The 26,719-nt window shown below is 34.7% G+C and overlaps 1 protein-coding gene across 1 annotated transcript; it reads right to left on the bottom strand.

The window, feature by feature from the left end:
- Positions 1 to 19,522: 19,522 nt before the first annotated feature.
- Positions 19,523 to 23,792, bottom strand: LOC139861140 (glucose-6-phosphate 1-dehydrogenase, chloroplastic-like). Its single transcript, XM_071849440.1, has 10 exons — positions 23,546 to 23,792; positions 22,677 to 22,921; positions 22,489 to 22,583; positions 22,264 to 22,378; positions 21,793 to 21,998; positions 21,550 to 21,699; positions 21,324 to 21,444; positions 20,390 to 20,619; positions 20,096 to 20,296; positions 19,523 to 19,938 (listed from the first exon to the last, which is right to left on the bottom strand). The coding sequence occupies exons 1-10, from the start codon at positions 23,736 to 23,738 to the stop codon at positions 19,689 to 19,691; spliced, it is 1,806 nt and encodes a 601-aa protein (XP_071705541.1). The 5' UTR covers positions 23,739 to 23,792; the 3' UTR covers positions 19,523 to 19,688.
- Positions 23,793 to 26,719: the final 2,927 nt, after the last annotated feature.

Here is a 26,719-nt window from a genome sequence, read left to right as displayed (position 1 = left end):
TTTATTATGACGTTTGACCAAAATATGTCGCATTCATTTCATAAGTAAAAGGATGTTTCAAGTTTACTAATGTAGTTCAAAAGACTAGTTACATTACAAGTTTAACGTACGAATGAAACCTATGCGACACAATTTAAAGTAGTCAAAAGACGCTCCAACTATGCATGTATACTCGTCATCCAAGCAAGTATCAAAAAGAGTGCGGAAGCATGTATCAAGTAGCTTTCAAGGACCTGAGAAAACATATAGAAAACTGTCGACGAAAACGTTGGTGAAATCATAGGTGTTTTAGTAAACGTTGCATTTGAACCACAAGATTTAATATAATATGATTTTCAAAATCATTTGCATTCCAAAGTTGTTATTTGTTTCGCGGGCACCCAATTATCAAACTTAACTGTTTTGCACCCTTTTCATAGTGTTAGAACATACACTAGACCCGAAAATATATTTCATCCGCTAACGGTAGTGAACCGTCCGAATGAGGCTCGTCAAGCCCATGTGATCACATAATATAAGTTCACGTTTACACCCTGCAAGTGTAACTAATGATAATTGAATTGAGGATTTTCATTCAAACCCGTACGTGGAATGTTCGTTTTCGTACTTGTGTTCAATGTATAAAAGTATGATACGTATATGTTTCTCATCCCATAGTTTAAAGCATAAAAGTTGTTTGAAAGATGGGACTATGATCTCACCTTGAGTGCACGTATGAAAACTACTTCACAAAGTAACGTGTGCGAAGGATAGTGCTAGCCTTGACCTAAACCAATAGGTCGTATCAATAACGATAAACACGATAGGTCAAAGATGTTCAATTAGTCCTATGGCTCCTTACGACTCGATTATGTAGCATGTGAAATCAAATTGTCAAATTTCATGCAAGATACAAGTGTAGAAACAAGTTAGGAAGGTTGCATAATCATTTGGTTAAGTTTGACAAAAAGTCAAACTTTGGTCGGTCAAAGTCAACGAAAAAGTCAACACGTTCGGGTCGGGTCCCGAACTATTTTTCTGAGGTTTTTATTCATATATAAACATGTTAGAACAAGTCTCATGTGAATCGGAGGTCCATAGGGTGCCAAATATTTTTCATAATTTGACCAAGGAGGTCAGAACCTGACCACGGCTTAGGCCGCGCTGCGACCCAGGATTGTCGCGCCGCGACAATACACGGGAGCTGGTACCTGGTCAGTCTCAAATTTCCAAGTATCAATTCCAAACACTTTCAAGCATAACTCGCAAACCGCTAATACTTAGAACTCGTATCTTATATCGTTAGAAAGGTAATTTGACAAAGAACACAACTAAACACATTTCACCAACCAAAAACGTTATTTGTAACAATCGACCTTCCAAAGTAAATGATCAATTAATGCACACATTTAATACTCAAATTTGATAAGTGCACATTTATGATTTGGGCATTTAATACATACATACAACATGCCGTTTTGTAGGTAATCGAGCATACAATACAACTAACTACTTACTAACAATAATTCATGGCATTCAATGCATCAAATATTCATTTCAAGCTTATCAAACCCTAACCCAATTTCACCAAAATCACTAATCAAGTTTATGGAGTTTTCTCAAGCAACCTATACATCAAATTGAAGCTAGTGATACTAGGAATACATTTAATGCATGCATTTATAACATTTAATAACATTAAAACAACCAAATCACCAAATCAAACACACCAAAGTTCATACTCAAGCTAGTTACTTCAAATAACGAAATCGAGCATATAAATTATATATTCATGTTAGACTTGAGCCATAGACACTAATTAACAACTTTATAAGTTCAAAATATCAAGAACATAAAAATCTAGTGATTTTAGAAAGTTACCCAAACTTGATGAAGTCGGTATGGAATCGAAGGGGAAGTTGCAAGGATTTCAAATATGTAATTTGTTTTACAAGACACCCGCTAGCTTGGATTTAGATGATGATTCTTTGATATGGAGTTTGAGAGAAAATTGGAAAGTAGTAAAGAAAAAAGAGAAATGAAATGAAAAAGGTGGGAGGAAGGGGTTGACTAGTCAAATGCTAGTCACCTCTTTGGCACTATGGCGAAACTAGTCCCTCAAGTTCGGTTGCGGGTGCGTGAATTACCTAAACGAGATATTTTTAAAACGCGTATTAACGGGAGATGTTATAAACATATAACGGGATTTAAATAGTTAAACGGAAAAGTAAACGAAAAGAGGCGGGATGTTACATTACCTACTCCTTAAAAGAAATTTCGTCCCGAAATTTAAGTAGGCGTAGTAGTCGTTGTTTCTTCCTCTAAATTTAGCGTTTCCGGAATCGGGAATAAATGAGGGTATTTCTTTTGCATTTGATCTTGCCTTTCCCAAGTAAACTCGGGTCCCCTTTTGGCGTTCCAACAGACTTTAACAATCGGAATTCGGCTTTGTTTCAATGTCTTGACGGAGGTATCCACAATTTCAATCGGTTCCTCCACAAAATGAAGTTTGTCATCAATAGTAAGTTCCTCGAGAGGGATGATGATATCGGGCTCGGCAAGACACTTTTTCAAGTTAGATACATGGAAGGTAGGATGAACGGAGCTCAATTGAGGCGGAAGATCTAAACGATAAGCAACGGTTCCAATACACTCCAAGATTTCAAAAGGACCAATATACCGCGGATTTAGCTTCCCGCGTTTCCCAAAACGGATTACACCCTTCCAAGGTGCGACTTTTAACATGACGCGGTCACCGACTTGAAATTCAAGGTCGTTGCGTCTTTTGTCGGTATAGCACTTTTGACGACTCCGGGCCGTCCGAAGCCTATCTTGGATTTGAACGATCTTCTCGGTTGTTTCGTGAATGAGTTCAGGTCCGGTGATTTGCACGTCGCCTACCTCAGCCCAACAAAGAGGTGAACGACATTTTCGGCCATATAGCGCTTCAAAAGGTGCGGCTTTAATACTCGCGTGATAACTATTGTTGTAAGAGAACTCGGCGAGAGGTAAGTGCTTGTCCCAAGCTTTTCCAAAATCAACCACGCAAGCTCGTAACATGTCCTCCAAGGTTTGAATTGTGCGTTCGCTTTGCCCATCGGTTTGGGGATGATATGCGGTGCTCATGTCTAAACGCGTTCCCAACGCTTCTTGCAAGGTACGCCAAAATCTAGAAACAAAACGGCCATCTCGGTCGGAGATAATCGATAAAGGTACACCGTGTCGGGCTACGATCTCCTTGATATAAAGTTGTGCAAGTTTCTCCATTTTGTCGGTTTCTTTCATAGCGAGAAAGTGTGCGGATTTGGTGAGACGGTCAACAATAACCCAAATGGTATCATAACCGCCCGTCGTTTTTGGTAGTTTGGTGATAAAATCCATCGTTATCCTTTCCCACTTCCATTGCGGGATCTCGGGTTGTTGAAGTAGTCCGGACGGTCTTTGGTGTTCGGATTTGACTTTGGAACATGTCAAACACTTGAAAACATAAGTAGTTACGTCCCTTTTGATGTTCGGCCACCAATATTGTTGTTTAAAGTCGTGGTACATCTTATTGGCACCAGGGTGAATCGAATATCGTGACTTATGGGCTTCATCTAAAATAAGACTTCGTAGGTCCCCATAACTAGGCACCCAAATCCTTCCGGCGAAATATCGGAGTCCGATTTCCTTAGTTTCGAATCGAGAGACGAGAATGTTCAAGAGCTCGTGTGAAACGTTTTCATCCTTGAGAGCCTCATCTTGGGCTACCTGAATTTGGCTATTAAGGTTGGTGTGGATGGTGATGTTTAAAGCTCGGACACGAAGAGGCACCGCTCTTTCTTTTCGACTTAAGGCATCGGCTACTACATTTGCCTTCCCGGGATGGTAACGAAGCTCGCAATCGTAATCATTTAAGGTTTCAATCCACCTTCGTTGTCTCATGTTTAGTTGCTTTTGATCGAAGATGTGTTGGAGACTTTTGTGATCGGTAAAGATAGTACTCTTGGTTCCATAAAGATAGTGTCTCCACATTTTAAGTGCAAAGACAACGGCTCCGAGTTCGAGAAGCATAAGAAATGACTTTCGTTATTTACATCAACACACACCCAAAACCATGTTTCGAGGCTCGCAATACACAACAAAATCGTCATTGCCTTCGGGAAGTGACAAGATAGAAGCGGTGGTTAGCTTTGTTTTCAAGATTTGAAATGCGGATTCTTGTTCGGTCGCCCAATTGAATTTCTTTCCCTTGTGAGTTAAAGCAGTTAGAGGACGAGCAACCAAAGAGAAATCCTTGATGAATCTACGGTAGTATCCGGCGAGACCCAAGAATTGACGAACGTGAGTAGGAGTAGTAGGAGTCTCCCATTTACTAATGGATTCGATTTTTGTTGGATCGACTTTAATACCTTGGTCCCTTACAACATGACCAAGAAATTGAACTTCCTTTAACCAAAATTCACACTTGGAGAATTTGGCATAGAGTCGTTCTTGTCTTAAAAGTTCAAGCACAAGTCGGAGGTGTTCCTCGTGTTCTTCTTCGCTTTTAGAATAAACCAAAATATCATCGATGAACACGATAACGAATTTGTCAAGATACGGTTTGCACACGCGGTTCATAAGATCCATGAACACCACCGGTGCGTTAGTGAGACCAAATGGCATGACAAGGAATTCATAACTACCATAACGAGTTCGGAAAGCGGTTTTGGAGATATCTTCCCCTTTAACCCTTAGTTGATGATAACCCGAGCGGAGATCGATTTTTGAATATACACAAGACCCTTGTAGTTGATCAAAGAGGTCATCGATGCGAGGAAGAGGATATCGGTTCTTAACCTTCAATTTGTTTAGTTCACGATAATCAATGCACATTCGTAGGGATCTGTCTTTCTTTTTAACAAACAAAATCGGAGCGCCCCAAGGTGAATGGCTAGGTTGGATAAAACCACGATCAAGTAGTTCTTGGATTTGACTTTGCAATTCTTGCATTTCGGATGGAGCGAGTCTATATGGTGCACGTGCTACGGGCGCGGCTCCCGGAATAAGATCAATTTGGAATTCAACCGGTCGATGAGGTGGAAGACCCGGCAATTCGTCGGGAAATACATCGGAATAGTCACTAACAATTGGCACATCATCGATGTGCTTCTCATCGGACTCGACTTTCTTAACGTGAGCAAGGATCGCAAAACAACCCTTACGGAGTAGTTTTCTAACTTTAATGCATGAAACGAGGTTGAGTCCGGTGCAACTCTTATCACCATAGACGATCAAAGGTTCACCATTCTCGATAGGAATTCGGATTGCGTTAAGATCACAAAGGATGTGAGATTTCGTTTTGGCTAGCCAATTCATACCGATTATTACATCGAAGCTTCCTAGTTCCATGGGTATCAAGTCAATTTCAAACTCATTACCCAAAATGTTTAACGTACACCCCCGGTAATATGTGTCAGCACTCAATAGTTTTCCGTTGGCCACTTCAATGGTATAAGTGGTATCTAGTGGAAATGGTGGGGTGTTAAAAGAATGAGTCAAAGTCTTGGATACAAAACTCTTATCGGCACCCGAATCGAATAAACAAGTAACATAAGTGTTGTTGAGGAGAAACGTACCCGTGACTAATTCATTTTCATCTCGGGCTTCCTTGGTGTTGATGTTGAAAGCTCGTCCGCGCGTGTTGGTGTTGGCTTTCTTCTTCAGACACGCATTTCTAAAATGACCCGTTTGGCCACATTCATAACAAGTACCCGGTTTTGGTGCATTGGGCACCTTTTGAGCGACGGGGGCGGCACTTCTACAATCGTTGGCCACATGACCACCCCTTTGGCACCGATGGCAAAATAGATTGCTACATTCACCATAGTGGTGTTTGTGGCATTTGTTGCAAAAGGGTTTATTTCCGCCATAACTTTTCTTGGCGTCGGAGGTGAAAGGCTTTTTGGTGAAGTTGTTGTTATAGTTGTTGATTGATTGGGGGGCTTCCCATTTTCTTTTGTTGTCGCCCAATTTATCCTCGGCCTTAGGTGCCAGAACTACGATTTCGTCAACCGTTTTGATCAATTGGCGGGCCATGTTCAAAGTTTGTTGTAGATTAGCGGGTTTGGATGACGTCACTCCTTGTTTGATGCTCTTTGGAAGACCATCCATATAGAGTTCAACCCTTTGAGATTTGGGGTTCACGAGGTTGGGACACATCAAGGATAGCTCGGCGTATCGTTGATTGTAGGCCTTGAGATCGTTTCCGACCGCCTTTAAAGTTCTTAGCTCTTGTTCGAGCTTTCAGGTTTCTTCACGAGGGAAAAATTGGACGATCATCCTCTCTCTCAAATCGGCCCAAGAGAGGGCGTGAGCTTCATCGGTACCCACCGATTGTACATACGTGTTCCACCACGTGAGGGCGATACCGGCAAAGGTGTGGGTGGAATATTTGACTTTATCTTGGTCCCGATAACCGCTTATGCTAAAAACGGCTTCCGTTTGTTCGAACCATCGAGTGAGCACAACCGGTCCCCCGGTTCCATCAAAAGTGTGAGGTTTGCACCCCATGAAGGCTTTGTAGGAGCACCCTTCGCTTGAGTTACCGGCCCCTTGATTGTTGTTGTGGTTGTTGTTATTGTTGGAGGAGTGATCGGCCATGGCCGCTTCCACGGCGGTGGCTATCATTCGTTGTAGTGCTTGTTCGGGAGTCTCATGGCGTGGCACACGACGAGGAGGCATTGTTCCTTCAAAACACATGAATACCGTTGATTAGTATTCTTAATAATACTAACCATGATATGGAATAAGGATAGAGAGAAATTTTCCTTGACTCGCCTTAAATTCTTTATGTCATAATTTCGGAATGTTCATATGAGTCACCGTAATATAATCCCGGAAATTATATTACCCTAATTCATATGTGCATTCGACACTAATTCATATAGTCAAGGTGGCGCGTTAATTGAATCAAGTAACGTGAGATTAAGATTGAATAAGAATTAGATATGATAGACGAGTTCGAGTATAATGCACAAGTAGTCAAGTAATTCCTACTTCAAGTCTATATGCCGGTTGTAGTCTAGACTCACTAATGTACCCTATGACTCGGGGTTGACACCAATGAACTCTAAATCCCTACAACCAACGCTCTGATACCATCTGTAGTGACCCGACCAAATCATGTTTGACGGCGCCGACTACTTCGGTCCCGTTGCGTGGTCATAAGTCTTTATTATGACGTTTGACCAAAATATGTCACATTCATTTCATAAGTAAAAGGATGTTTCAAGTTTACTAATGTAGTTCAAAAGACTAGTTACATTACAAGTTTAACGTACGAATGAAACCTATGCGACACAATTAAAGTAGTCAAAAGACGCTCCAACTATGCATGTATACTCGACATCCAAGCAAGTATCAAAAAGAGTGCGGAAGCATGTATCAAGTAGCTTTCAAGGACCTGAGAAAACATATAGAAAACTATCAACGAAAACGTTGGTGAAATCATAGGTGTTTTAGTAAACGTTGCATTTGAACCACAAGATTTAATATAATATGATTTTCAAAATCATTTGCATTCCAAAGTTGTTATTTGTTTCGCGGGCACCCAATTATCAAACTTAACTGTTTTGTACACTTTGCGTAGTGTTAGAACATACACTAGACCCGAAAATATATTTCATCCGCTAACGGTAGCGAACCGTCCGAATGAGGCTCGTCAAGCCCATGTGATCACATAATATAAGTTCACGTTTACACCCTGAAAGTGTAACTAATGATAATTGAATTGAGGATTTTCATTCAAACCCGTACGTGGAATGTTCGTTTTCGTACTTATGTTCAATGTATAAAAGTATGATACGTATATGTTTCTCATCCCATAGTTTAAAGCATAAAAGTTGTTTGAAAGATGGGACTATGATCTAACCTTGAGTGCACGTATGAAAAGTACTTCACAAAGTAACGTGTGCGAAGGATAGTGCTAGCCTTGACCTAAACCAATAGGTCGTATCAATAACGGTAAACACGATAGGTCAAAGATGTTCAATTAGTCCTATGGCTCGTTACGACTCGATTATGTAGCATGTGAAATCAAATTGTCAAATTTCATGCAAGATACAAGTGTAGAAACAAGTTAGGAAGGTTGCATAATCATTTGGTTAAGTTTGACAAAAAGTCAAACTTTGGTCGGTCAAAGTCAACGAAAAAGTCAACACGTTCGGGTCGGGTCCCGGACTATTTTTCCGAGGTTTTTATTCATATATAAACATGTTAGAACAAGTCTCATATGAATCGGAGGTCCATAGGGTGCCAAATATTTTTCAAAATTTGACCAAGGAGGTCAGAACCTGACCACGGCTTAGGCCGCGCCGCGACCCAGGATTGTCGCGCCGTGACAATACACGGGAGCTGGTACCTGGTCAGTCTCAAATTTCTAAGTCTCAATTCCAAACACTTTCAAGCATAACTCGCAAACCGCTAATACTTATAACTCGTATCTTATATCGTTAGAAAGGTAATTTGACAAAGAACACAACTAAACACATTTCACCAACCAAAAACGTTATTTGTAACAATCGACCTTCCAAAGTAAATGATCAATTAATGCACACATTTAATACTCAAATTTGATAAGTGCACATTTATGATTTGGGCATTTAATACATACATACAACATGCCGTTTTGTAGGTAATCGAGCATACAATACAACTAACTACTTACTAACAATAATTCATGACATTCAATGCATCAAATATTCATTTCAAGCTTATCAAACCCTAACCCAATTTCACCAAAATCACTAATCAAGTTTATGGAGTTTTCTCAAGCAACCTATACATCAAATTGAAGCTAGTGATACTAGGAATAAATTTAATGCATGCATTTATAACATTTAATAATATTAAAACAACCAAATCACCAAATCAAACACACCAAAGTTCATACTCAAGCTAGTTACTTCAAATAACGAAATCGAGCATATAAATTATATATTCATGTTAGACTTGAGCCATAGACACTAATTAACAACTTTATAAGTTTAAAATATCAAGAACATAAAAATCTAGTGATTTTAGAAAGTTACCCAAACTTGATGAAGTCGGTATGGAATCGAAGGGGAAGTTGCAAGGATTCCAAATATGTAATTTGTTTTGCAAGACACCCGCTAGCTTAGATTTAGATGATGATTCTTTGATATGGAGTTTGAGAGAAAATTGGAAAGTAGTAAAGAAAAAGAGAAATGAAATGAAAAAGGTGGGAGGAAGGGGTTGACTAGTCAAATGCTAGTCACCTCTTTGGCACTATGGCGAAACTAGTCCCTCAATTTCGGTTGCGGGTGCGTGAATTACCTAAACGAGATATTTTTAAAACGCGTATTAACGGGAGATGTTATAAACATATAATGGGATTTAAATAGTTAAACGGAAAAGTAAACGGAAAGAGGCGGGATGTTACAGTATTTTCGTTCAATTTCCTCAAGAATTCTACTCACATTCATACGGTACTTTTACCCTATTATACACAGCTTCTAGAAGTATTTACTATTAGTATATACCAATAGAAATATGAAATTATTTGTGTAATATTTCATCCATGACCTAATCAATTTAATATGTTATGCATGACTTAATACAATTTAACTTATCTTAGATATTTTCACTAAAAGCCAAAATTATAAGCTTATAAATAAGGACCATTTTAACTCATTTTTACTCCACATTTTCTTAAACTAAAAACACACACTTGAATGCTCTCATATTATAATTTAATCTCAGCAACTTTCCTCTTCATAATCAAGGTAAAATACTTCTCAAAATCCTTGTTCAATTCCTTGTATAGTTGCTATCTTATTATACTTATAAAACTTGTAAAAACTATAACTTGTTTTGGTGAACACCAAGCTTGTTTGAAAAACTAATCTAATATATCTAAATTAACTCTAATAACACTTATTTATATGTATTATGATGTTATATTAAGTTAATATAAGAACTTATAACTTGTACATATGAAGAACACCTTGAAACTTAACATATATCCTTTAATCTCCATTCGGTAAAAAGCGGGCTGTTTTGGGTTGGGAATTAAAAACCTATCTTAGACTTTGAGTTCTAGGCTAAGACTTTGGAAATATGTTAATATATGTAAATAAGACTTCCAGTATTTTTTTCATGATTTTAGACAAAGTAGAAGTATTTTATCAAAAATCATATATTAGGTGGATGCCGGGATTTTTTAAAATCTGTCCACCGACACAAAAAGAGGGTAAAGCTCTAAAAATTACTACTTGGGATTTTTCGAATTGGTTTTGTAAAATTTACTTCTTAATGAATCCATAGCAATTTGATTCACTTTAAACAGAGTTGTAATGAATATTTGGCGAGCAAAACAAAATCTGCTATAATTAACGTTGTATGGACAAAATTTATATTATAAAAACTATATTAACCATATCCTTGTTAAATTTTCCTATATCTTATATATATTTGGACATGTTATCAGTAGTATAACAAAATATTATAATCTTGCTTAATTCTGTAATTGTATATATGTATAATAATATTCTTGGTACGTCCTAACACAATAAGTATACAATACGTTTTGATAAATCCTAAGACAATATGTACACAATACGTCTTAGTTAATTCTAAGACAATACGTATACAATACATCTCTGGGTTGATGCAAAGATAATACGTATACAATACGTCGTGGGGTAATTCTAAGATTATATATATATATACCGATTATTGGACTGTTGGACTTTTCGGACTACTAACAAAGGACTACTAACAATGGACTACTAACATAAAATGTTAAAAATTATTATATAAGTATTCTATGAACTTGCTTTATTTTATTCATATGTCGTATTATTATCTGAATCGTTATTATTGTTATAGGTTCGTGAATCCAAGGACGACGGTCATATTTTTAATAAGTTGAAAACTTATTATTAATATACTTTTACTACTGTGAGTATATAGTCCCATTTTTAAACTCTAAAAATATTTTGGGATGAGAATACATGCATTTTATGTTTTACACCATGGACACAAGTACTTAAAATATATTCTACGTTGAGTTGTACCACATTGCATACCTTCCCTAATAGCTTGGTAACTAATATTTACATATTGTAAGAACATATAAGCGCAAATCCTATTGATAGATCTATCGGGTTTGACAACCCCAACCGGGCTAGTCGCTCTAGTATCGTAAACGGTTGCATAGTACTTCGTTTTTACTATACTTGGTACAGTGTAGGGATATTTCATAATAAAGGGAATATGCCACATTAATGGTTAAGTATGGTTACCGAAGCGCTCAACAACTTATAGAATACTTTTATACACTTGCGAGTGTACATATATTTATAACTATGAAACCTTGTGGTCTATATTTATATCGATGATAAACCTATATATCTCACCAACCTTTGTGTTGACTGTTTACGCATGTTTATTCTCAGGTCCTTAAGAAAGTCTTCCGCTGTTGCATTATCTGAGCAAGTTGTGCATGGAGTCTCATACTTTTATTTAAATAAAGTGTTGCATTCAATAAAACCTTTGTCATGTATTATATTCGACTGTTACGTCTCGTGTGTAGTATTTGGAAACCGATGTATTTTGGGGATTATTTCTTAAATAATCGCCCACTTGTTTAAAACATGCATCATGTATAATAATGATGTGCTTTTTATGAAATGAATGCAATATTTTCTAAAACGTATCATATAGAGGTCAAATACCTCGCTATGGGACCAATGAGAACGTACTGCGTTTATAGTAATATGGACGGGTCGTTTCATCGGTGAAATTTAACTCGCGGCGAGTAGGAAGAAACGGGCTGTCGAAGTTTTCAGGTAGAGTTTGTATTTTAAGTTAGAGAATTTACGTGTTAGCACCCTGAAGTTCGGTGTAATTGTTGTAAGTTGGTTGTAGTTGAGGGGAGGAAAATGAAAAATGCAAGTGTGAAATGGAGGTTGAAACTACAATGTGAATGAGGGGGACGACACCCAAACCCACCCCATTTAGTATATGTAAAATATAGTTGATAATAATAAAAATAATTCTAATACTAATAATAGTAATTACAATACTAAATACTAATAATACTAATAAAAATACTAATGCTACTTAAAAATAATACTATTAAAAAAAATACTAATAATACTATTATTAAGAATACTAATCACATAATAATACCAAGAATACTAATAATACTAACAATAATACTAATAATAAAATAATAATTGTAATACCAATAATAAAATTTTTATACTAATAATACTAATAAAAATATTCATAATACAAATCAAAATACAAATAATACTATTAAGAGTGTTTCTAAACATAGCCCTATGGCTTGGTTAAGAGTTTAGGACATGCTAGTAATAATAGTAATACTAATAATACTAATATAATTACAAATAATACAAATAAAACTACTAGAAATTATGATGTGGTCCAGCGGTTGGTGGCCTGCCTCCTTTATCGGAGGTCAAGAGTTCGATCCCCGTTGGCTACATATTAAAAACACAATTTCATCTCTGCCATGAAGTATCCACACACGGCGCCTTTCCCATATCGTTTGGGGGGTAAAAGGGAGGGGGTTTTATTTGGCCGTGCCCTTAGATCGTTTTTAAGGTTTCCTCCCGGGCAGTGATGGGGAAGGGGTTATTATCGCTGCATCGGCATAGTCAAAACGGGAGATGATCGCAACTGATGATTTAGTCCTCCTCGGATGATCCCAATCGCTGTTAAAAAAAACAAATACAAATACTAATAATAACACCAATAATATTAATACTACTGTAATAATAATACAAATTAAAATAATAATAATACGAATATACTAATAATAATCCCAATAATCCTAATAATAATACCAATAATACTAATATTATAAATATAAATAATAATACAAAATACTAATAATAATACCAATAATCCTAATAATATTACCAATAATAGTAATAAATATAAATAATAATAATAATAATAATACTAATAAGAATACTGATAATACTGATAATACTAATGAAACTACTAATAATCCTAATAATAAAGCTAATAACACTAATAGGAATACTAATAATAGTATTGATTAATAGTACTACTCAAATTACTAATACTAATAAAATTACTAATAATATACTAATAGTAATAATAGAATAATAATAATAAAAAAATACTTACTATTAATACCGATAATAATACCAATAATACTAATAATTCAAATAATAATACTATTAAAAACTAATAATACTTATAATAATACTTGGAATAATACTAATTAAAATGCTAATAATAATGTAAATACTACTAATAAATGTTCTAGTAATTCTAATCGTATTTATAAAAATACTAATAATACTAAACAAATACTAGCAATACTAATAATTGCCGATAATACTACTAATGGTAATACTAATAGTGCAAATAACACTAATAAAAAACTAAAAATATAATACTGAAAATAATAATAATAATAATAATAATAATAATAATAATAATAATAATAATCTACATCTACACTATACATTATAAGAAAAGCTTAATTGAAATATGTTAAAAAAATTCATTGGATTCTAACCATTAGATCAACTAAAAGACAAACCCTACCCTCATCATCTATCCATTCATTCAAATTATTGATCAATAAGTCCAATTCAACAATTAAAACACCCTAAATACCCTTACATTAGATTAGTATACGGGAGGAAAAACACATTTTAAGGGTCACCCTCATCCCTTTCATTCACGTTTTTCATTCCACCCTAAATTTTTCCCTAACCGAACCCTAAATTGATCGCCTGATTCATTCGAACCCTATAACAAGTTCAAAAATTGATCAACACTGCAACTGTCGATTCAATAATACCTAAGCATTATGTGAACCTAGATTCCCATTCCAATTCATCTTACCAGCGGAAGCAAGTAATAAAGAAGGAATCAATTGGGGTATTTTTTTTTCCTTTTTAACAATCGATTAACACTGCAACTGCCGGTTTCTTGATTAGCGTCAACGAGCTATCTCCATTTTATAATAAGGTTTGCAACTCATTTTATTTATGCAGTACCTTAATTATGCATAACCAACGTTAATGAAATTCTCAACTTATTTTTTTAAGACTTATATATTTCATATTTGATATTTCATTTGAACTAACCTACTATGACTATGTAATGTGTTGTGTTTTTCTAACTTTGTAATCTGTTGTGTTTATAATAATGTGTTCTTTTTTTTTGTTCAAGTTGCAACCACTAATGTTGTTGAGCATCAAATCCAGATATCCTATACATTTAACTAAAAACGAAGCCCTCTATAAAGAAACGAACATGTTGGTCTTAGTTATGGGTGTATGTTATTTCTTTTTTGGGGTTTGCTTTATATTGGTCATGCTCCAGTTTGTTAGTAAGTTAGTTAGTTTGCGGATGGTTTATTGTGGTGCATCAGGGGTGTATTAAAGTATATGGTGTTGTGTGTGCAGATTCGTCCACGAGAACGTTAGAAGCATGAATATATGGAGGCTGTGCAGAATCGCTACAACCATCTACATGAAGTTAAACGTATATTAAGGTATTGCCAATAAGTAACAAGCTTATTGCTCCTTTTGACTTGGATAATATATTTTCTTATTTAAGTAGCCTCCAAAGAACCACAATGGAGTGGGTAAAGTTGTTAATCCTCTAGGCCACATTAAAGCTCAAGGGTTGGCGCCTGGTGGGTTAGTTTGGCAACCTGGTTGAAACAGTTTTGGGTCACAACATAATTGGGTCATAACGGTTCAGGTCTAAACCTGCATTTTGAAAAAATAATTATCAAAATTAAGTAGCTTCCCATACAAACTATGTGATCAAGAATCAATGAAATCGTATTCTGTTTTGGCCAATGTAACCAAGAAAGTTTCATCAAGTGTAAATGTCTTAAAGCCCCTACTACAACAAAAAAGTATACCTGGCAAACGGGTCAGGTTGAGTCGATTTTATTAACGGGTCAGGTTGAGTCGGTTTAGGTAACGGGTCAAAGTGGTTTTGGATTGAAATGGGTCATGGATCAAACTGGTCCAAATGGGTCAGGTTGGGTCGATTTGGTAATGGGTCCAAACGGGTCACTGGTCAACTGGGTCCAAACGGGTCATATACTTTTACATTGCTTTCTTACATTTGTGATTGCTTTATTGTCAATGTTTATTGTGATTGGTAATTTAGCTATTAAGACTATTTAAGTAGGCAATTTGGGATGTCGATGTACCGTAGTTAAGTAATTTTTAGATTCATACTCCAACAATATGTAGAGGGATAGTCAAGTGAACCTAACTTTTTAGAGGTACTCTTCTGTTATCAATTTTGTACACATATATCTAATGCAAAAGAATCGTGTCCAAACAGAAATAGATCCAAAATATGGAATGAAACGAATAAAAGGATAAATAAAAGCCTCGGCTTTTTTATTCACTCAAATATAAATAATCCAAAACTGAGTTTTACAATTAAAACCCAAGGCCTTTTATACCCCCAACCAAGTATACGGGTAAATCAAGATAACCACCTAACTTTTGGATAAACTTCACGCTAAACAAATTAAATATATGGATAAACATAAAAATAAAATATAATGACACAATTTGAGTTTGAATTAAACTCCCTTCCAAGAATACGTTAACCAGGATCTATCCTCCAAAAGTCTGGCCCAACATTGGAAATATAATAGGCCCATTTTGTTTGACTTGGGCCACCAACAAATCCAACAGCATTTATGTTCATATCTGCATCATCCACCCCTTCTTCGAAAAGACTCGTCCTCGAGTCTAAGAAGTGAGAACACGCATCGGTTGAAAAAATACTCTCCAGCTCCTTCATCTCGTCTTCAAATTCCTCGAGTTGTTTCACCCTCTTTTTAGTGTCTTTCTTTGATAACCTTCCCTTATCATTGTGAATAGGACTTTTATGCTTCTGACATTCGAATACTTGAACCAAAACACCATGCTTATTATCAGAATAGGTTGAAAAAACTTGTTCCTTTTGGTTGTTTTCACCGGTCAATATAGCACCTTGGACAGCCGCACCACAAGCAACAATTTCCTCCTTTTCAATTTCTTTAATTTCAAAAAAAGAAAAACATTCTTCACCATCCGTATCATAAATAGGATCCGAATCATAGATGGATTCTCCATCTTCACCATCCGTATCATAGATGATTTCTGAATCGATTCGTTCCGAATCGTAGTGCGCAGGGAATCGTTGTTGGTTCAGTTCCAACTCGGCGATTCGCTTATATAATCGTTCAATTTCTGCGTCTCGAGGGTCTTCGTTGCCTCTTTCGGCGTGTCTACGATTATCCCCATCGCTGCCTCGATCGGCGATTCTGCAATAGTCTCCTCGATAACCTCCACAAAACATTGTTTGGCCAAAACCTGAGCTCTGGATACCAAATAATGCAAAAGAATCGTGGCCAAACAGAAATAGATCCAAAATATGGAATGAAAAGAATAAAAGGAAAAATAAAAGCCTCGGCTTTTTTATTCACTCAAATATAAATAATCCAAAACTGAATTTTACAATTAAAACCCAAGGCCTTTTATAGCCCCAACCAAGTATACGGCTAAATCAAGATAACCACCTAACTTTTGGATAAACTTCATGCTAAACAAATTAAATATATGGATAAACATAAAAATTAAAGATAATGACACAATTTGAGTTTGAATCAAACTCCCTTCCAAGAATACGTTAACCAGGATCTATCCTCCAAAAGTCTGGCCCAACATTGGAAAATATAATAGGCCCATTTTGCTTGACTTGGGCCACCAACAAATCCAACAACATTTACGTTCATATCTGCATCAATATCTTTCCGCATAGTTGTGTTGAAATAGTTTATAAGACGTGTTCTGCTTCAAACTTATTTTCTGTTCATGACAGCAATTACAACATTTGATTACCAATCTACATTGGGTGATAGGTCAAATGGCTCAGTTGGGTCAAATGGGTTTTAGTGCACCTCTATAGACAAAAAAAAAATTTGAATTATAGGATTGTGTGAAATGTATAACCATCTCATGTGCCCGATGTGATTGCAAGTTCTTTACTCTATATTTGATTTTGTGTTGAAAAAATAAAAATACTAATTGTTACTTTGATTTAGAGTTAATATAGTTCTATGTGAGTTTGAATTATTTTAAATATATAGTATATGGTACGAATGAAACTATTGTTAGTTATCATGGAACAAAATCATGAAATCCTGTAAAAGGTAATTACTAAATAGTTTTATTATACGTGTTAAACAAGATCATCGGATCTTGCTACACTTAACATTATGTACAACATTTGCAAATGTTATTGGTCTTCCTATTATCAATGAAGGATCCAGGTTCCACGATGTATAATATAACAGCTCAAGATGAGATAACATCCTTCTATTCCTCCATTAGATATTTCTTTATAATATACATTCACAATGAACCTATGATTACTTAAAATCTTATCTATCTTAGTTTGCGACCAATGCGTGTCAGTAAGAAAAAGGGAGATAGGCTAAACGGTTTGATCGTGACATTTGCAGCTTTCATAGTGGTACATCAATCAGATCAATAAACGAGCATTGTGTACTTGTGGGGCAGCTATTCATTGGTATGGTAAACCAGGTTGATATTCAATCATCACTTCATTCTATCAATTTGAATCTAGAAAAAATATCGATATGCTTCTAAAAAATTTAATATTTTAGGAATGTTATATTAACTATTCAAATTGACTTAACATGTTTACAGGATTTCAGAAAACGAATATAATAGTGGTAACATTTTAATTTGTTTAATTAAAATTTTCATAGTCTATGTTTAAAAACATAACTTTATTTTAATGTTTGATTATTTTCTGATTGTTTTTTTGGTGTCAGATACATATGTATATAATTAAGATCCACTTAAATTATCAAAAATGCATTCCGATTGGTTGAATACATTAAATGTATTACGTCGTCAATTTTCTTTTTTAATTAACGTTTGAACTTTAGATATATTCAGTCTTTTTATAATAGTTAATTGTTACTACAATTTTCTTTAACTTCATGTTTTCCTTGATTTGTTTCTTATACATAATTTTTGTCGATTACATTGACGTGCTCATAAATAATATATTATATTACTAATTTTTATTATCGAAACCCACAAATCTTGCGGGTTTTAAGCTAGTATGATATTAATAATAACAATACTAACTTAAATTACTATCAATATCATTAGCAGTAATAATACTAATAATACTAATATTAATAATTATTAAAAATACTAATAATACCAATACTAATATTAATAATACTAATAAAAAACTACTAGTACTATAAAAATACTATTAATACTAATATTAATTATTAATTAAACTAATAATAATACGAATAATACTAATAAAAGTACTAATAAAAATACTAATAGTAATAGTACTACTAATTAAAATACTAACAATACTGATATAATACTATAATACTAAAAGAAGTATTAATAATACTAATAAAAATATTGTTAACACTAATAATAATATGAATAATACTGATAAAAAAATACTAATACTAGTAAAAATACTATACTATTAGTACTAACAATAATATGATTAATACTAATAAAAGTACGAATAAAAATACTAATTACTAATAATAATTATAATACTAATTAAAATACAAACAATACTAATAATACTGATAATACTATAATAATAATAAAAGTAGTATTAATATTAATAATAATACTAATAATGCTAAAAATACTAATAATACTAACAAATAACAATACTAATAAAATTACTAATAGTACTACTAATAAAAATACTTATAATACGAATATAAATACTAACAATACTAATATTAATAATAATACTATTAATATTAAAAATGGCATTTGGTCTTGGTCAAGGACCTCCAAGAGGAAGGGCAGCTAGTGAACTTATTTATATTTCAAATCTTCTTGTCTCGTTGCAAGAGCGGTGTCGATTATGAGAATTCCTTCGGTGATCTGTGCAGTGCAAATAGAAATTGGGTAACAATGGGGCATATGATCGTGAATTGGGTTTTCAACCTTCGATCGTGTTGCCAACATCGTCGCGAATTGGGTTTACTTCTAACGTGTGTGGGGTGGTATATGATCGTGAATGTGGTTAAATCTTCTCTTGATGATGCCGAAGAATTCGTTGATAGTTAGAATAGATTCGTAGACCAGGTTGACTGATCCGTTTTCAATTTTGATGCCGATATAGCCGTTCAAAAAAAAGTATGTTTATAGCATTAAAAGAAGCATAAATAACATATAAGATACCAATGGAGAGTAAACTCTAAGTAAAATAAATGGAGCAAATTTCTTTTGGTAAGATTTTGGGCAAATATAAATATATGTCATCCACTTCTCATTGTAAATCAACTCAAACAGTATCTTGTACCATAAACTAATCACCAATGATTATATATGATAATAATAATAACAATATAAGATGACTAATAATACACGACAGGAACAAATATAATTAGTAACCAGCAATTTTGAATTGGTTATAAGAACAATTTAGACTAAACCAACAGCAAAATTAGAGAACTTAACTCATTTGTTGCATTATTGCTACTTAGTTCCTTACACCCTTAAGAACCTATAATAACAAAACGAAATTGAACAGTTGTCCTATATAGGTTTTTCTCAAATTTTTGGTACAGAAACTAAAAAAAAAAAAAATATATGTTCTTTGAATTACTGCTCTGAACCAACATCACCCCACCGAACCTTGTACCTAGCTGCAAGATAATGTGATCCAACGGGACCCCGACTGCCATACGGGTAGTACTCAGGTACAATCTTCTTATCTTCAAGCTCCTTCAGTACAGGACTAAATAATGACCAAGCTGCATCTAATTCGTCACTCCGTATAAAGAGTCTTCTTTCTCCTTCGATAGCATCAAGAAGAAGCCTTTCATATGCATCAGGAATCTCCTTTGAATACCTGTTTTAAGTATTTTATTGAATATTAAATGAATCATTAGATTCAAATATATTTTTTTATTTAACCTTCACTCTGCGACCCACAAGCCCACAATAATACCTTTCATTGTTTCCTTGTAACATGCAATTTTGGATTTAAAAAAATAAAAGGATGTTACCTTGCTGCATAAAGAAGATTAAGGTTGCTTCGGTCCAACCGCATGCCCAAACCAGGAACTTTGTTATTAATCTTGAGATATATGGCCTCATCTGGCTGGACACGAATAACAAGCTCATTTGTGGCTAGGTCAAGATCCGTCCCAATTTTCTTGTTATATAAATTTCCTGGTACGTGTCTGAATTGCACTCTTATCTCAGCCCTGAATGAGGGAAAAGGGCATTACGTAATCATAAATTTATATATATAGTTTAAAATAACTGCGCCATATCATTAAATATGTTTATTTACGAACCTGCGATCATGCAAAGCTTTACCAGCCTTCATTAAAAAGGGGACTCCATCCCATCTGGCATTATCAATAAATAAAGCAGCGGCAGCAAAAGTTGGTGTTAGACTGTTAGTTGGTACAGTCTTGTCATCGGTGTAAGCCGGGTACGTAACACCCCCTCTTGTGTGACTTTTATATTGCCCTACTACAACGTCATCTAGTTGTAAAGGCCTCATAGAACGAAGTACTTTCACCTGTAAACCAACAAAAAGATTAAGTATTTATTGATTTGATCTATTTAAAGATAAGACCAGTGTTGTAAACGACGTCCGTTGCGACACCCATTGCGGCGTTTTGGTGACTAGTCTGTCTCGACCCCGTCCCGTCTTCTAATAAGTCGGTCAACGGAAAAAGTCGGGTCAAATGCAAGAAAAGGTCGGGTCAACGTCGGTCAAAAGTCGAAAAACTCGGTTAAAATCGGTGAAAAGTCGGTCAAATCGATCAAAATTGACATAGTTTATTGTTGTTTTTTTCTATTATATTAATTATAATAGCGATTATAGGTACAAACTTATCAACGAAGGTTTTTTTGGCTTTAAAATCGGTCAACAGTCAGTCAACATCCATCTCGACCCGTCTCGACGTTTTAAGGTCCCGACAGTCTTGACCCCGTCTCGCGTCTTTTTCAACCTTGGATAAGACTGTAATGTGCTTCTTAGCTTTTTGTTGCAAATTTATCATCATTGTTACTATTATTCATAACAAAAATACAACCAATTTTGGAAGAAAAAAAAAAGAAAAAAGAAAATTTGAGATCAAGTATGATGTTTCTTTTTGTATTTACAAAGTAAACTTCATAACTTATGCAAAATCGCTCACTCTGCAAATTAGAGACAGCACGTTTGCAACTCTAAAACAAGTAAAAAATTTATTTTTAATTTATTAAACAAATTAGAACCTTTTCGTTTCTAATATCTTCTGCATCCAAGCTGACAGGAGTTTCCATGGCAAAAAGAGCCAATATCTGAAGCAGATGGTTTTGCATAATGTCTCTAATGATTCCATAATTGTCAAAGTATCTAAAACCAAATAAAAAAAAATAATGTAAATATGAATTGTACATTACTTATATAATAGTAACAAATTGATGATATAATTTTTTATAAAATGGAGAGGATGATTACCCTCCTCGGCCTTCGGTACCAAAATCTTCAGCGAATATGAATTGTACATTTCTTATATACTGTCTTGACCACAAGGGCTCAAAAATTAAGTTAGAAAACCGAAGCACCGAAAGATTCTCCACTAACTCTTTACCAAGATAATGATCTATTCTGCAAAAAAAAAAAATTAACAATTTTTAAGTAAAATTATTGTCCATATTCACATAAAAAATTAAAGATATTAATAAGGGTAACAAAACCTACCTAAAAATTTGATCTTCATCCAAGTATTGCTTAAGCGATCTTGTTAATGCAGCAGATGATTCGGAATCCCGACCAAATGGTTTTTCGACAATTACCCTCGTCCATCCGTTTGCAGAAGACGCTGATGAGCTGGCACACTTAACAGCATCTATGAATATATTTGGTGGAATCGATAGATAGAAAAGACGGTTTGCCACCATTCCATCCTACATCAAGATTTAGTTGTTGTCACTTTATAAAACATTACAATTTATAATGCATGACTAGACTATTTTCATTACATAACTGTAGTGAAATTGCAAAAAAACAACAAAAACACCCGACTTGGCAAAGACTAAACAGTTGATGCTATTTGTCATAATGTTTAAAGATGGTTACTTGGTTAGTCTACAATTCGAGTGGATTGGTTTTTAAAATGCATCAACTTGTTTATAAACCGGCCTAGTTTCAGACTGCATTACTATATGTTACCTCGTGTTCCTTGAGCTTTTTGTCGAGCTCCAAGAAGTTTTGTTGAGAGTCATATTGACCCGGGTGGTAAAAACATCTTTCGAGAAACTGGTCCATTTTTTCTCCACAGTTCTCCCTATGTTTCATTCATTCGATTCACAAAATCAACAACTACTAATGCCGATAGTTTTTTAAAAAACAATACGAGAATCAAAATAGCCCGAGTTTTTTTAGAACTTTATTTACCGTTGATCGATTCTGCATGTCAGTGTCTTGCTAACCATGGTTCTAAGTTCAGCATCACTCATCTTACTACGCGCATACCCAAATATAGTAAAATGCTGTCAACAATTTCGAAACATAAAACCATTAGTAGGCCGTGATGCTTAATTTACTCAACCGAATAATTTACGGTACTAAAAAAAAACACAAACCTCGGGGAGACAACCTTCATAATAAAGTGCAAAAAGAGCAGGAAATATCTTCTTCTTAGCAAGATCACCCGAGGCTCCAACTACTGTAATACTAACAGTAGACTTGTCTTTATTAAAATCAAAACTAGCAATATCTTTAAGTTCTTCTGGAGGTGTGACAGGCGGGACCGACAAAATTCCATCTTTCAGTATCTTAACAGGAACATCGCTTTCAGCAGCAGATCCTTTCAACGTTGTAGCAACGCCTATAAACGATCAGTATGCAACACATAAGATCCCAAAATACACTCCACTTTCATATTACAACCAATCAAACAAACATATAAAGTAAAGGTGATAATGATCATGTGCAAATAAATGAGAAGTGTTTTAATTATGCCTAATTTCAGGTTGTGGATTTCGGCTCTACGTTTTAAAAGAAGACCAATAGCCTCCTTCAAATATCCACAAATCCCAAACCCTATGGTCAACAATTGGGCGATATAGTCAAAATCGCACTCCGAAAGAACCCTGTTAAGGGTTCGCAAATGGGTCGAAACAGCGAATATTCTTCCTAGATGTCTGACAGCTATCAAATGCTTGTACCATCTCTTGAACCCTAATATTATAAATAGTTTTAATGTTGTTGTTGATGGTCCATGTCCTGAACAAATTCATATTCAATGTCTATTGTAAGTAACAGCATCTAAATTCTTGATAAAGCCTTAATATGTTTCAAGTTCAGTATCATTAATCTTGAATTTACAATAAAAGTCAACCTAGATATAAAAAATGATTAATTTTAAGAAAACATTCATAAAAATGAAACTAGAAGTTAATTGCAATAATTAGGTAAAATAAACAAATTAAATAAGCTGAGTATAACTAACCATCTTGCACATTAACAGCTTTGGAGAGTTTTAAGGACAAATTTCTAGAACGACATCGTTTCGAGGATAACGATATAATACGCTGATGAACCCTATTTTTATTACTTCCATTAACAAAAAATGAATTATTGGAATAATAAACCGATGAGGATGATGATGATGGACAATGTGTCGATGAATAAAACGTCGCCATTAATTGTCGTTACAGAGAGTAACGTGTGTATAGATACAGAAAGAGTGTACGTATATGTGTATGGATCGATTAATTGATTGATTGATTGATTAATTTGGTTATAAAAAGAGGTTCGGTGAGGTCGAGATGAAGTCCCTTGATATCTCCGAACGGCTTGTGTCTATTCGCTTTGCAAGGAGCAACAATGGGTCAATGGTCAATCTACGTTGTACTTGTACACAGTCATCTTATTTATTTAGGCGATTAATCATTTGGGCCTTTTGCAAACTGGTTTATCTTAGCAGGCTTTTTAATGGGCTAAATATTCTTTTGGGCTATAAATTAATCTATAACTTCTATTAAATTTTTAAAATAATGTTATCATAAATAAGTTTTTTCCTTCATTAAAAAAATTTAACTTAACAAAAAAAAAAAATCTAAGCAACTTAAGTGACATCGTTAATCATTTAATTTACAATTAAAAATATAATCTTTAGGTGATCTCATCTCATATGTACAATATTTGAAACATTATGTACAACCTTATTAATACACCCTCATAACCATTTGTACAAACTTTAAAACAAATTGTACAATCTTTTATAAAACACCTCATGAAAACATGTACAAACCTTGAAGCATATTGTACAACCTTCATATAATAATTGTATATTAGTTTTTAAAAAAATTCAAGAGCCATTTGTTATAGCTAATAATAATTATTATAAATACTTAATTTTTAAACAGACTTTATTATTATTATTATTATTATTATTATTATTATTATTATTATTATTATTATTGTTGTTGTTGTTGTTGTTATTATTATTATTATTATTATTATTATTATTATTATTTAAATTCAAATATGGGTTCTTTTTACGGGATTAATTACGTTACATATGTATGTAAAATACATGTCTCAATAAAAGTTTGAAATGTAGGCTTTTATGACCAAAAAATAGTAATTTTGATGAAAATGGGAAGATGGTGGTGATAGAATGTAGTTAATTAATTCTAACCAACTTAAGTACATTAATATAGTTGTAAAAACGAAAAGTTTCTTACTCGGAATCCGTGATTTCACATGTCATTAAACTAAATGACTTTAACATTTACATTCACTTAATACATGAAGCATATAAAACTGTTTCGTTTAAACAAGCATGTGATAAATTTAAAAAACGTTTCGCGGCTAACCCCAAATTGTATAAAAACTGGACACCCATTTTCGATAAATTTAAAAAACGTTTGGTTGCTTCGAAGGGTCCTTCCCTTTTAATTATCTTGGACTCCCTATCGGGGCTAACCCCAAATTGTATAAAAACTGGACACCCATTTTCGATAAATTTAAAAAACGTTTCGCGGATTGGAAATGCAAAACTATCTCTTTTGGCGGTAGACTTACCTTAATCAAGTCGGTGCTCACTAGTCTACCTCTTTACTACTTTTCCCTTTTCAAGGCACCGGTGGGTGTCCTAAAAGATCTTGAAGGTCTTAGGCGTGATTTTTTCTGGGGTGGGTCAGGAGAGCAAAAAAAGATGGCATGGGTTTGTTGGGAACATATTTTGTTGCCTTATGAGTCGGGCGGGTTAAACATTGGATCGCTAAAAAATAAAAACTTAACCCTCCTAACTAAGTGGTGGTGGAAATTCTTAACTAACAATGGATCACTTTGGGTAAAGGTCATAAAAAGTATTTATGGTGATAACGGGGGGTTGGAGTGTATCTCCTCAAATTCGGCAAACATCAAAAAGTTAGTTGGCCGTACGTGGTTTAATATTATTAATGTCAAACACACCCTAACCAAGTTAGGGTGTGATATTACTAATGAGTTTGTTAAGTCTATTGGCGCAGGTACGGAAACAAAGTTTTGGAGCGAGAAATGGGTCGGTAATGTTGAACTAAAGACCGCTTTTCCACGGCTCTTCAGAATTGAGGCGAACCAAGATGCTACCATCGCGGATAGATTAAAATGGATTGATGACCGAGTAGTCTTAAGCTGGGATTGGACTTCGACACCAAAATGGCGTCTTACCTCCGAGTTACAGCAGCTCGAAAAAATTGTTTCCGAGGTGAAATCATCAGGAAAAGCATCGGATGAATGGATTTGGAAGCCTTGTCACTCGGGAAGGTTCTCTTCTAAATCTATGATCATTATGTTGGAAGAATTACAGTCCCCAAGTATTATCCATCTCGAACCAACACTCAGAAACAATTTAATTCCCCAAAAAATTGGTATTCTCATCTGGCGGGCTTGTCAAAATAAACTCCCGGTTAGAACCGAACTTGATCGTCGAGGCATTGATCTTCACTCTACTAGATGCCCAGTTTGTGACGATGCCATTGAAACTCTAAATCACACACTTATTCGTTGTATCACGGCTTCTGACATTTGGGATAGAGTTTTCAAATGGTGGAATATAAATACTTCTAATTTCGTGGACATCTCCGACCTTGCAAAATGCTCGAATTCAAACTTTCAATCTTCCACAGGCTCTTCCATTTGGCAAGCGATAGTTTGGGTTACTACATACTTCGTTTGGAGAAATAGGAATGATCATGTTTTTAATAAGCCTAGATATTGCAATGCAAAAATTGTGTCCGAAATTCAATCCAAATCATTTGAATGGATCTCCTCGAGGCTTAAATATGGAAATCTTGATTGGCTAAATTGGATAACTAACCCAAGGAAATTTGATGTCACCCCATCTACCAGAGAAGGTATTGGCTAATGTAACAGGGTTTTTTCATCCTCTCTTATTAATGAGCTCTTGGTTAGTACCTAAATGAGCCGGTTATCTTTTGCTTTGTCGCTAAGATTGTTTAGTACTGCAATTATAACCGGCCCAGCTTGTTTGTCAAGCGAGGGATCACTAAGAACAAATTAGTAAGTAGAGGGTTTTTCCCTGTAAATTGTTAGAGTATTCTCGAAGTAGGGTTAGTTTTCTCGTATATGCCCATAGTGTAGTTGATTCGTGTTTGAGGGCCGTATGGCCCTA

The sequence above is a fragment of the Rutidosis leptorrhynchoides genome, chromosome 8 (genome assembly GCF_046630445.1).
Source record: "Rutidosis leptorrhynchoides isolate AG116_Rl617_1_P2 chromosome 8, CSIRO_AGI_Rlap_v1, whole genome shotgun sequence".
Lineage (NCBI taxonomy): Eukaryota > Viridiplantae > Streptophyta > Magnoliopsida > Asterales > Asteraceae > Rutidosis > Rutidosis leptorrhynchoides.
The sequence above is the reverse complement of the archived record's forward strand: the minus strand, read 5'-3'. Positions and strand labels throughout refer to the sequence as shown.

Coding starts and splice junctions, on each gene's coding strand:
- LOC139861140 (XM_071849440.1), bottom strand. CDS start 23,738: ATGGCGACGTTTTATTCATCGACACATTGTCCATCATCATCATCCTCA. Junction 22,379..22,488: donor ACATGCAGAATCGATCAACG/GTAAATAAAGTT, acceptor AATGAAACATAG/GGAGAACTGTGGAGAAAAAA. Junction 21,999..22,263: donor AAAAGCTCAAGGAACACGAG/GTAACATATAGT, acceptor ATCTTGATGTAG/GATGGAATGGTGGCAAACCG.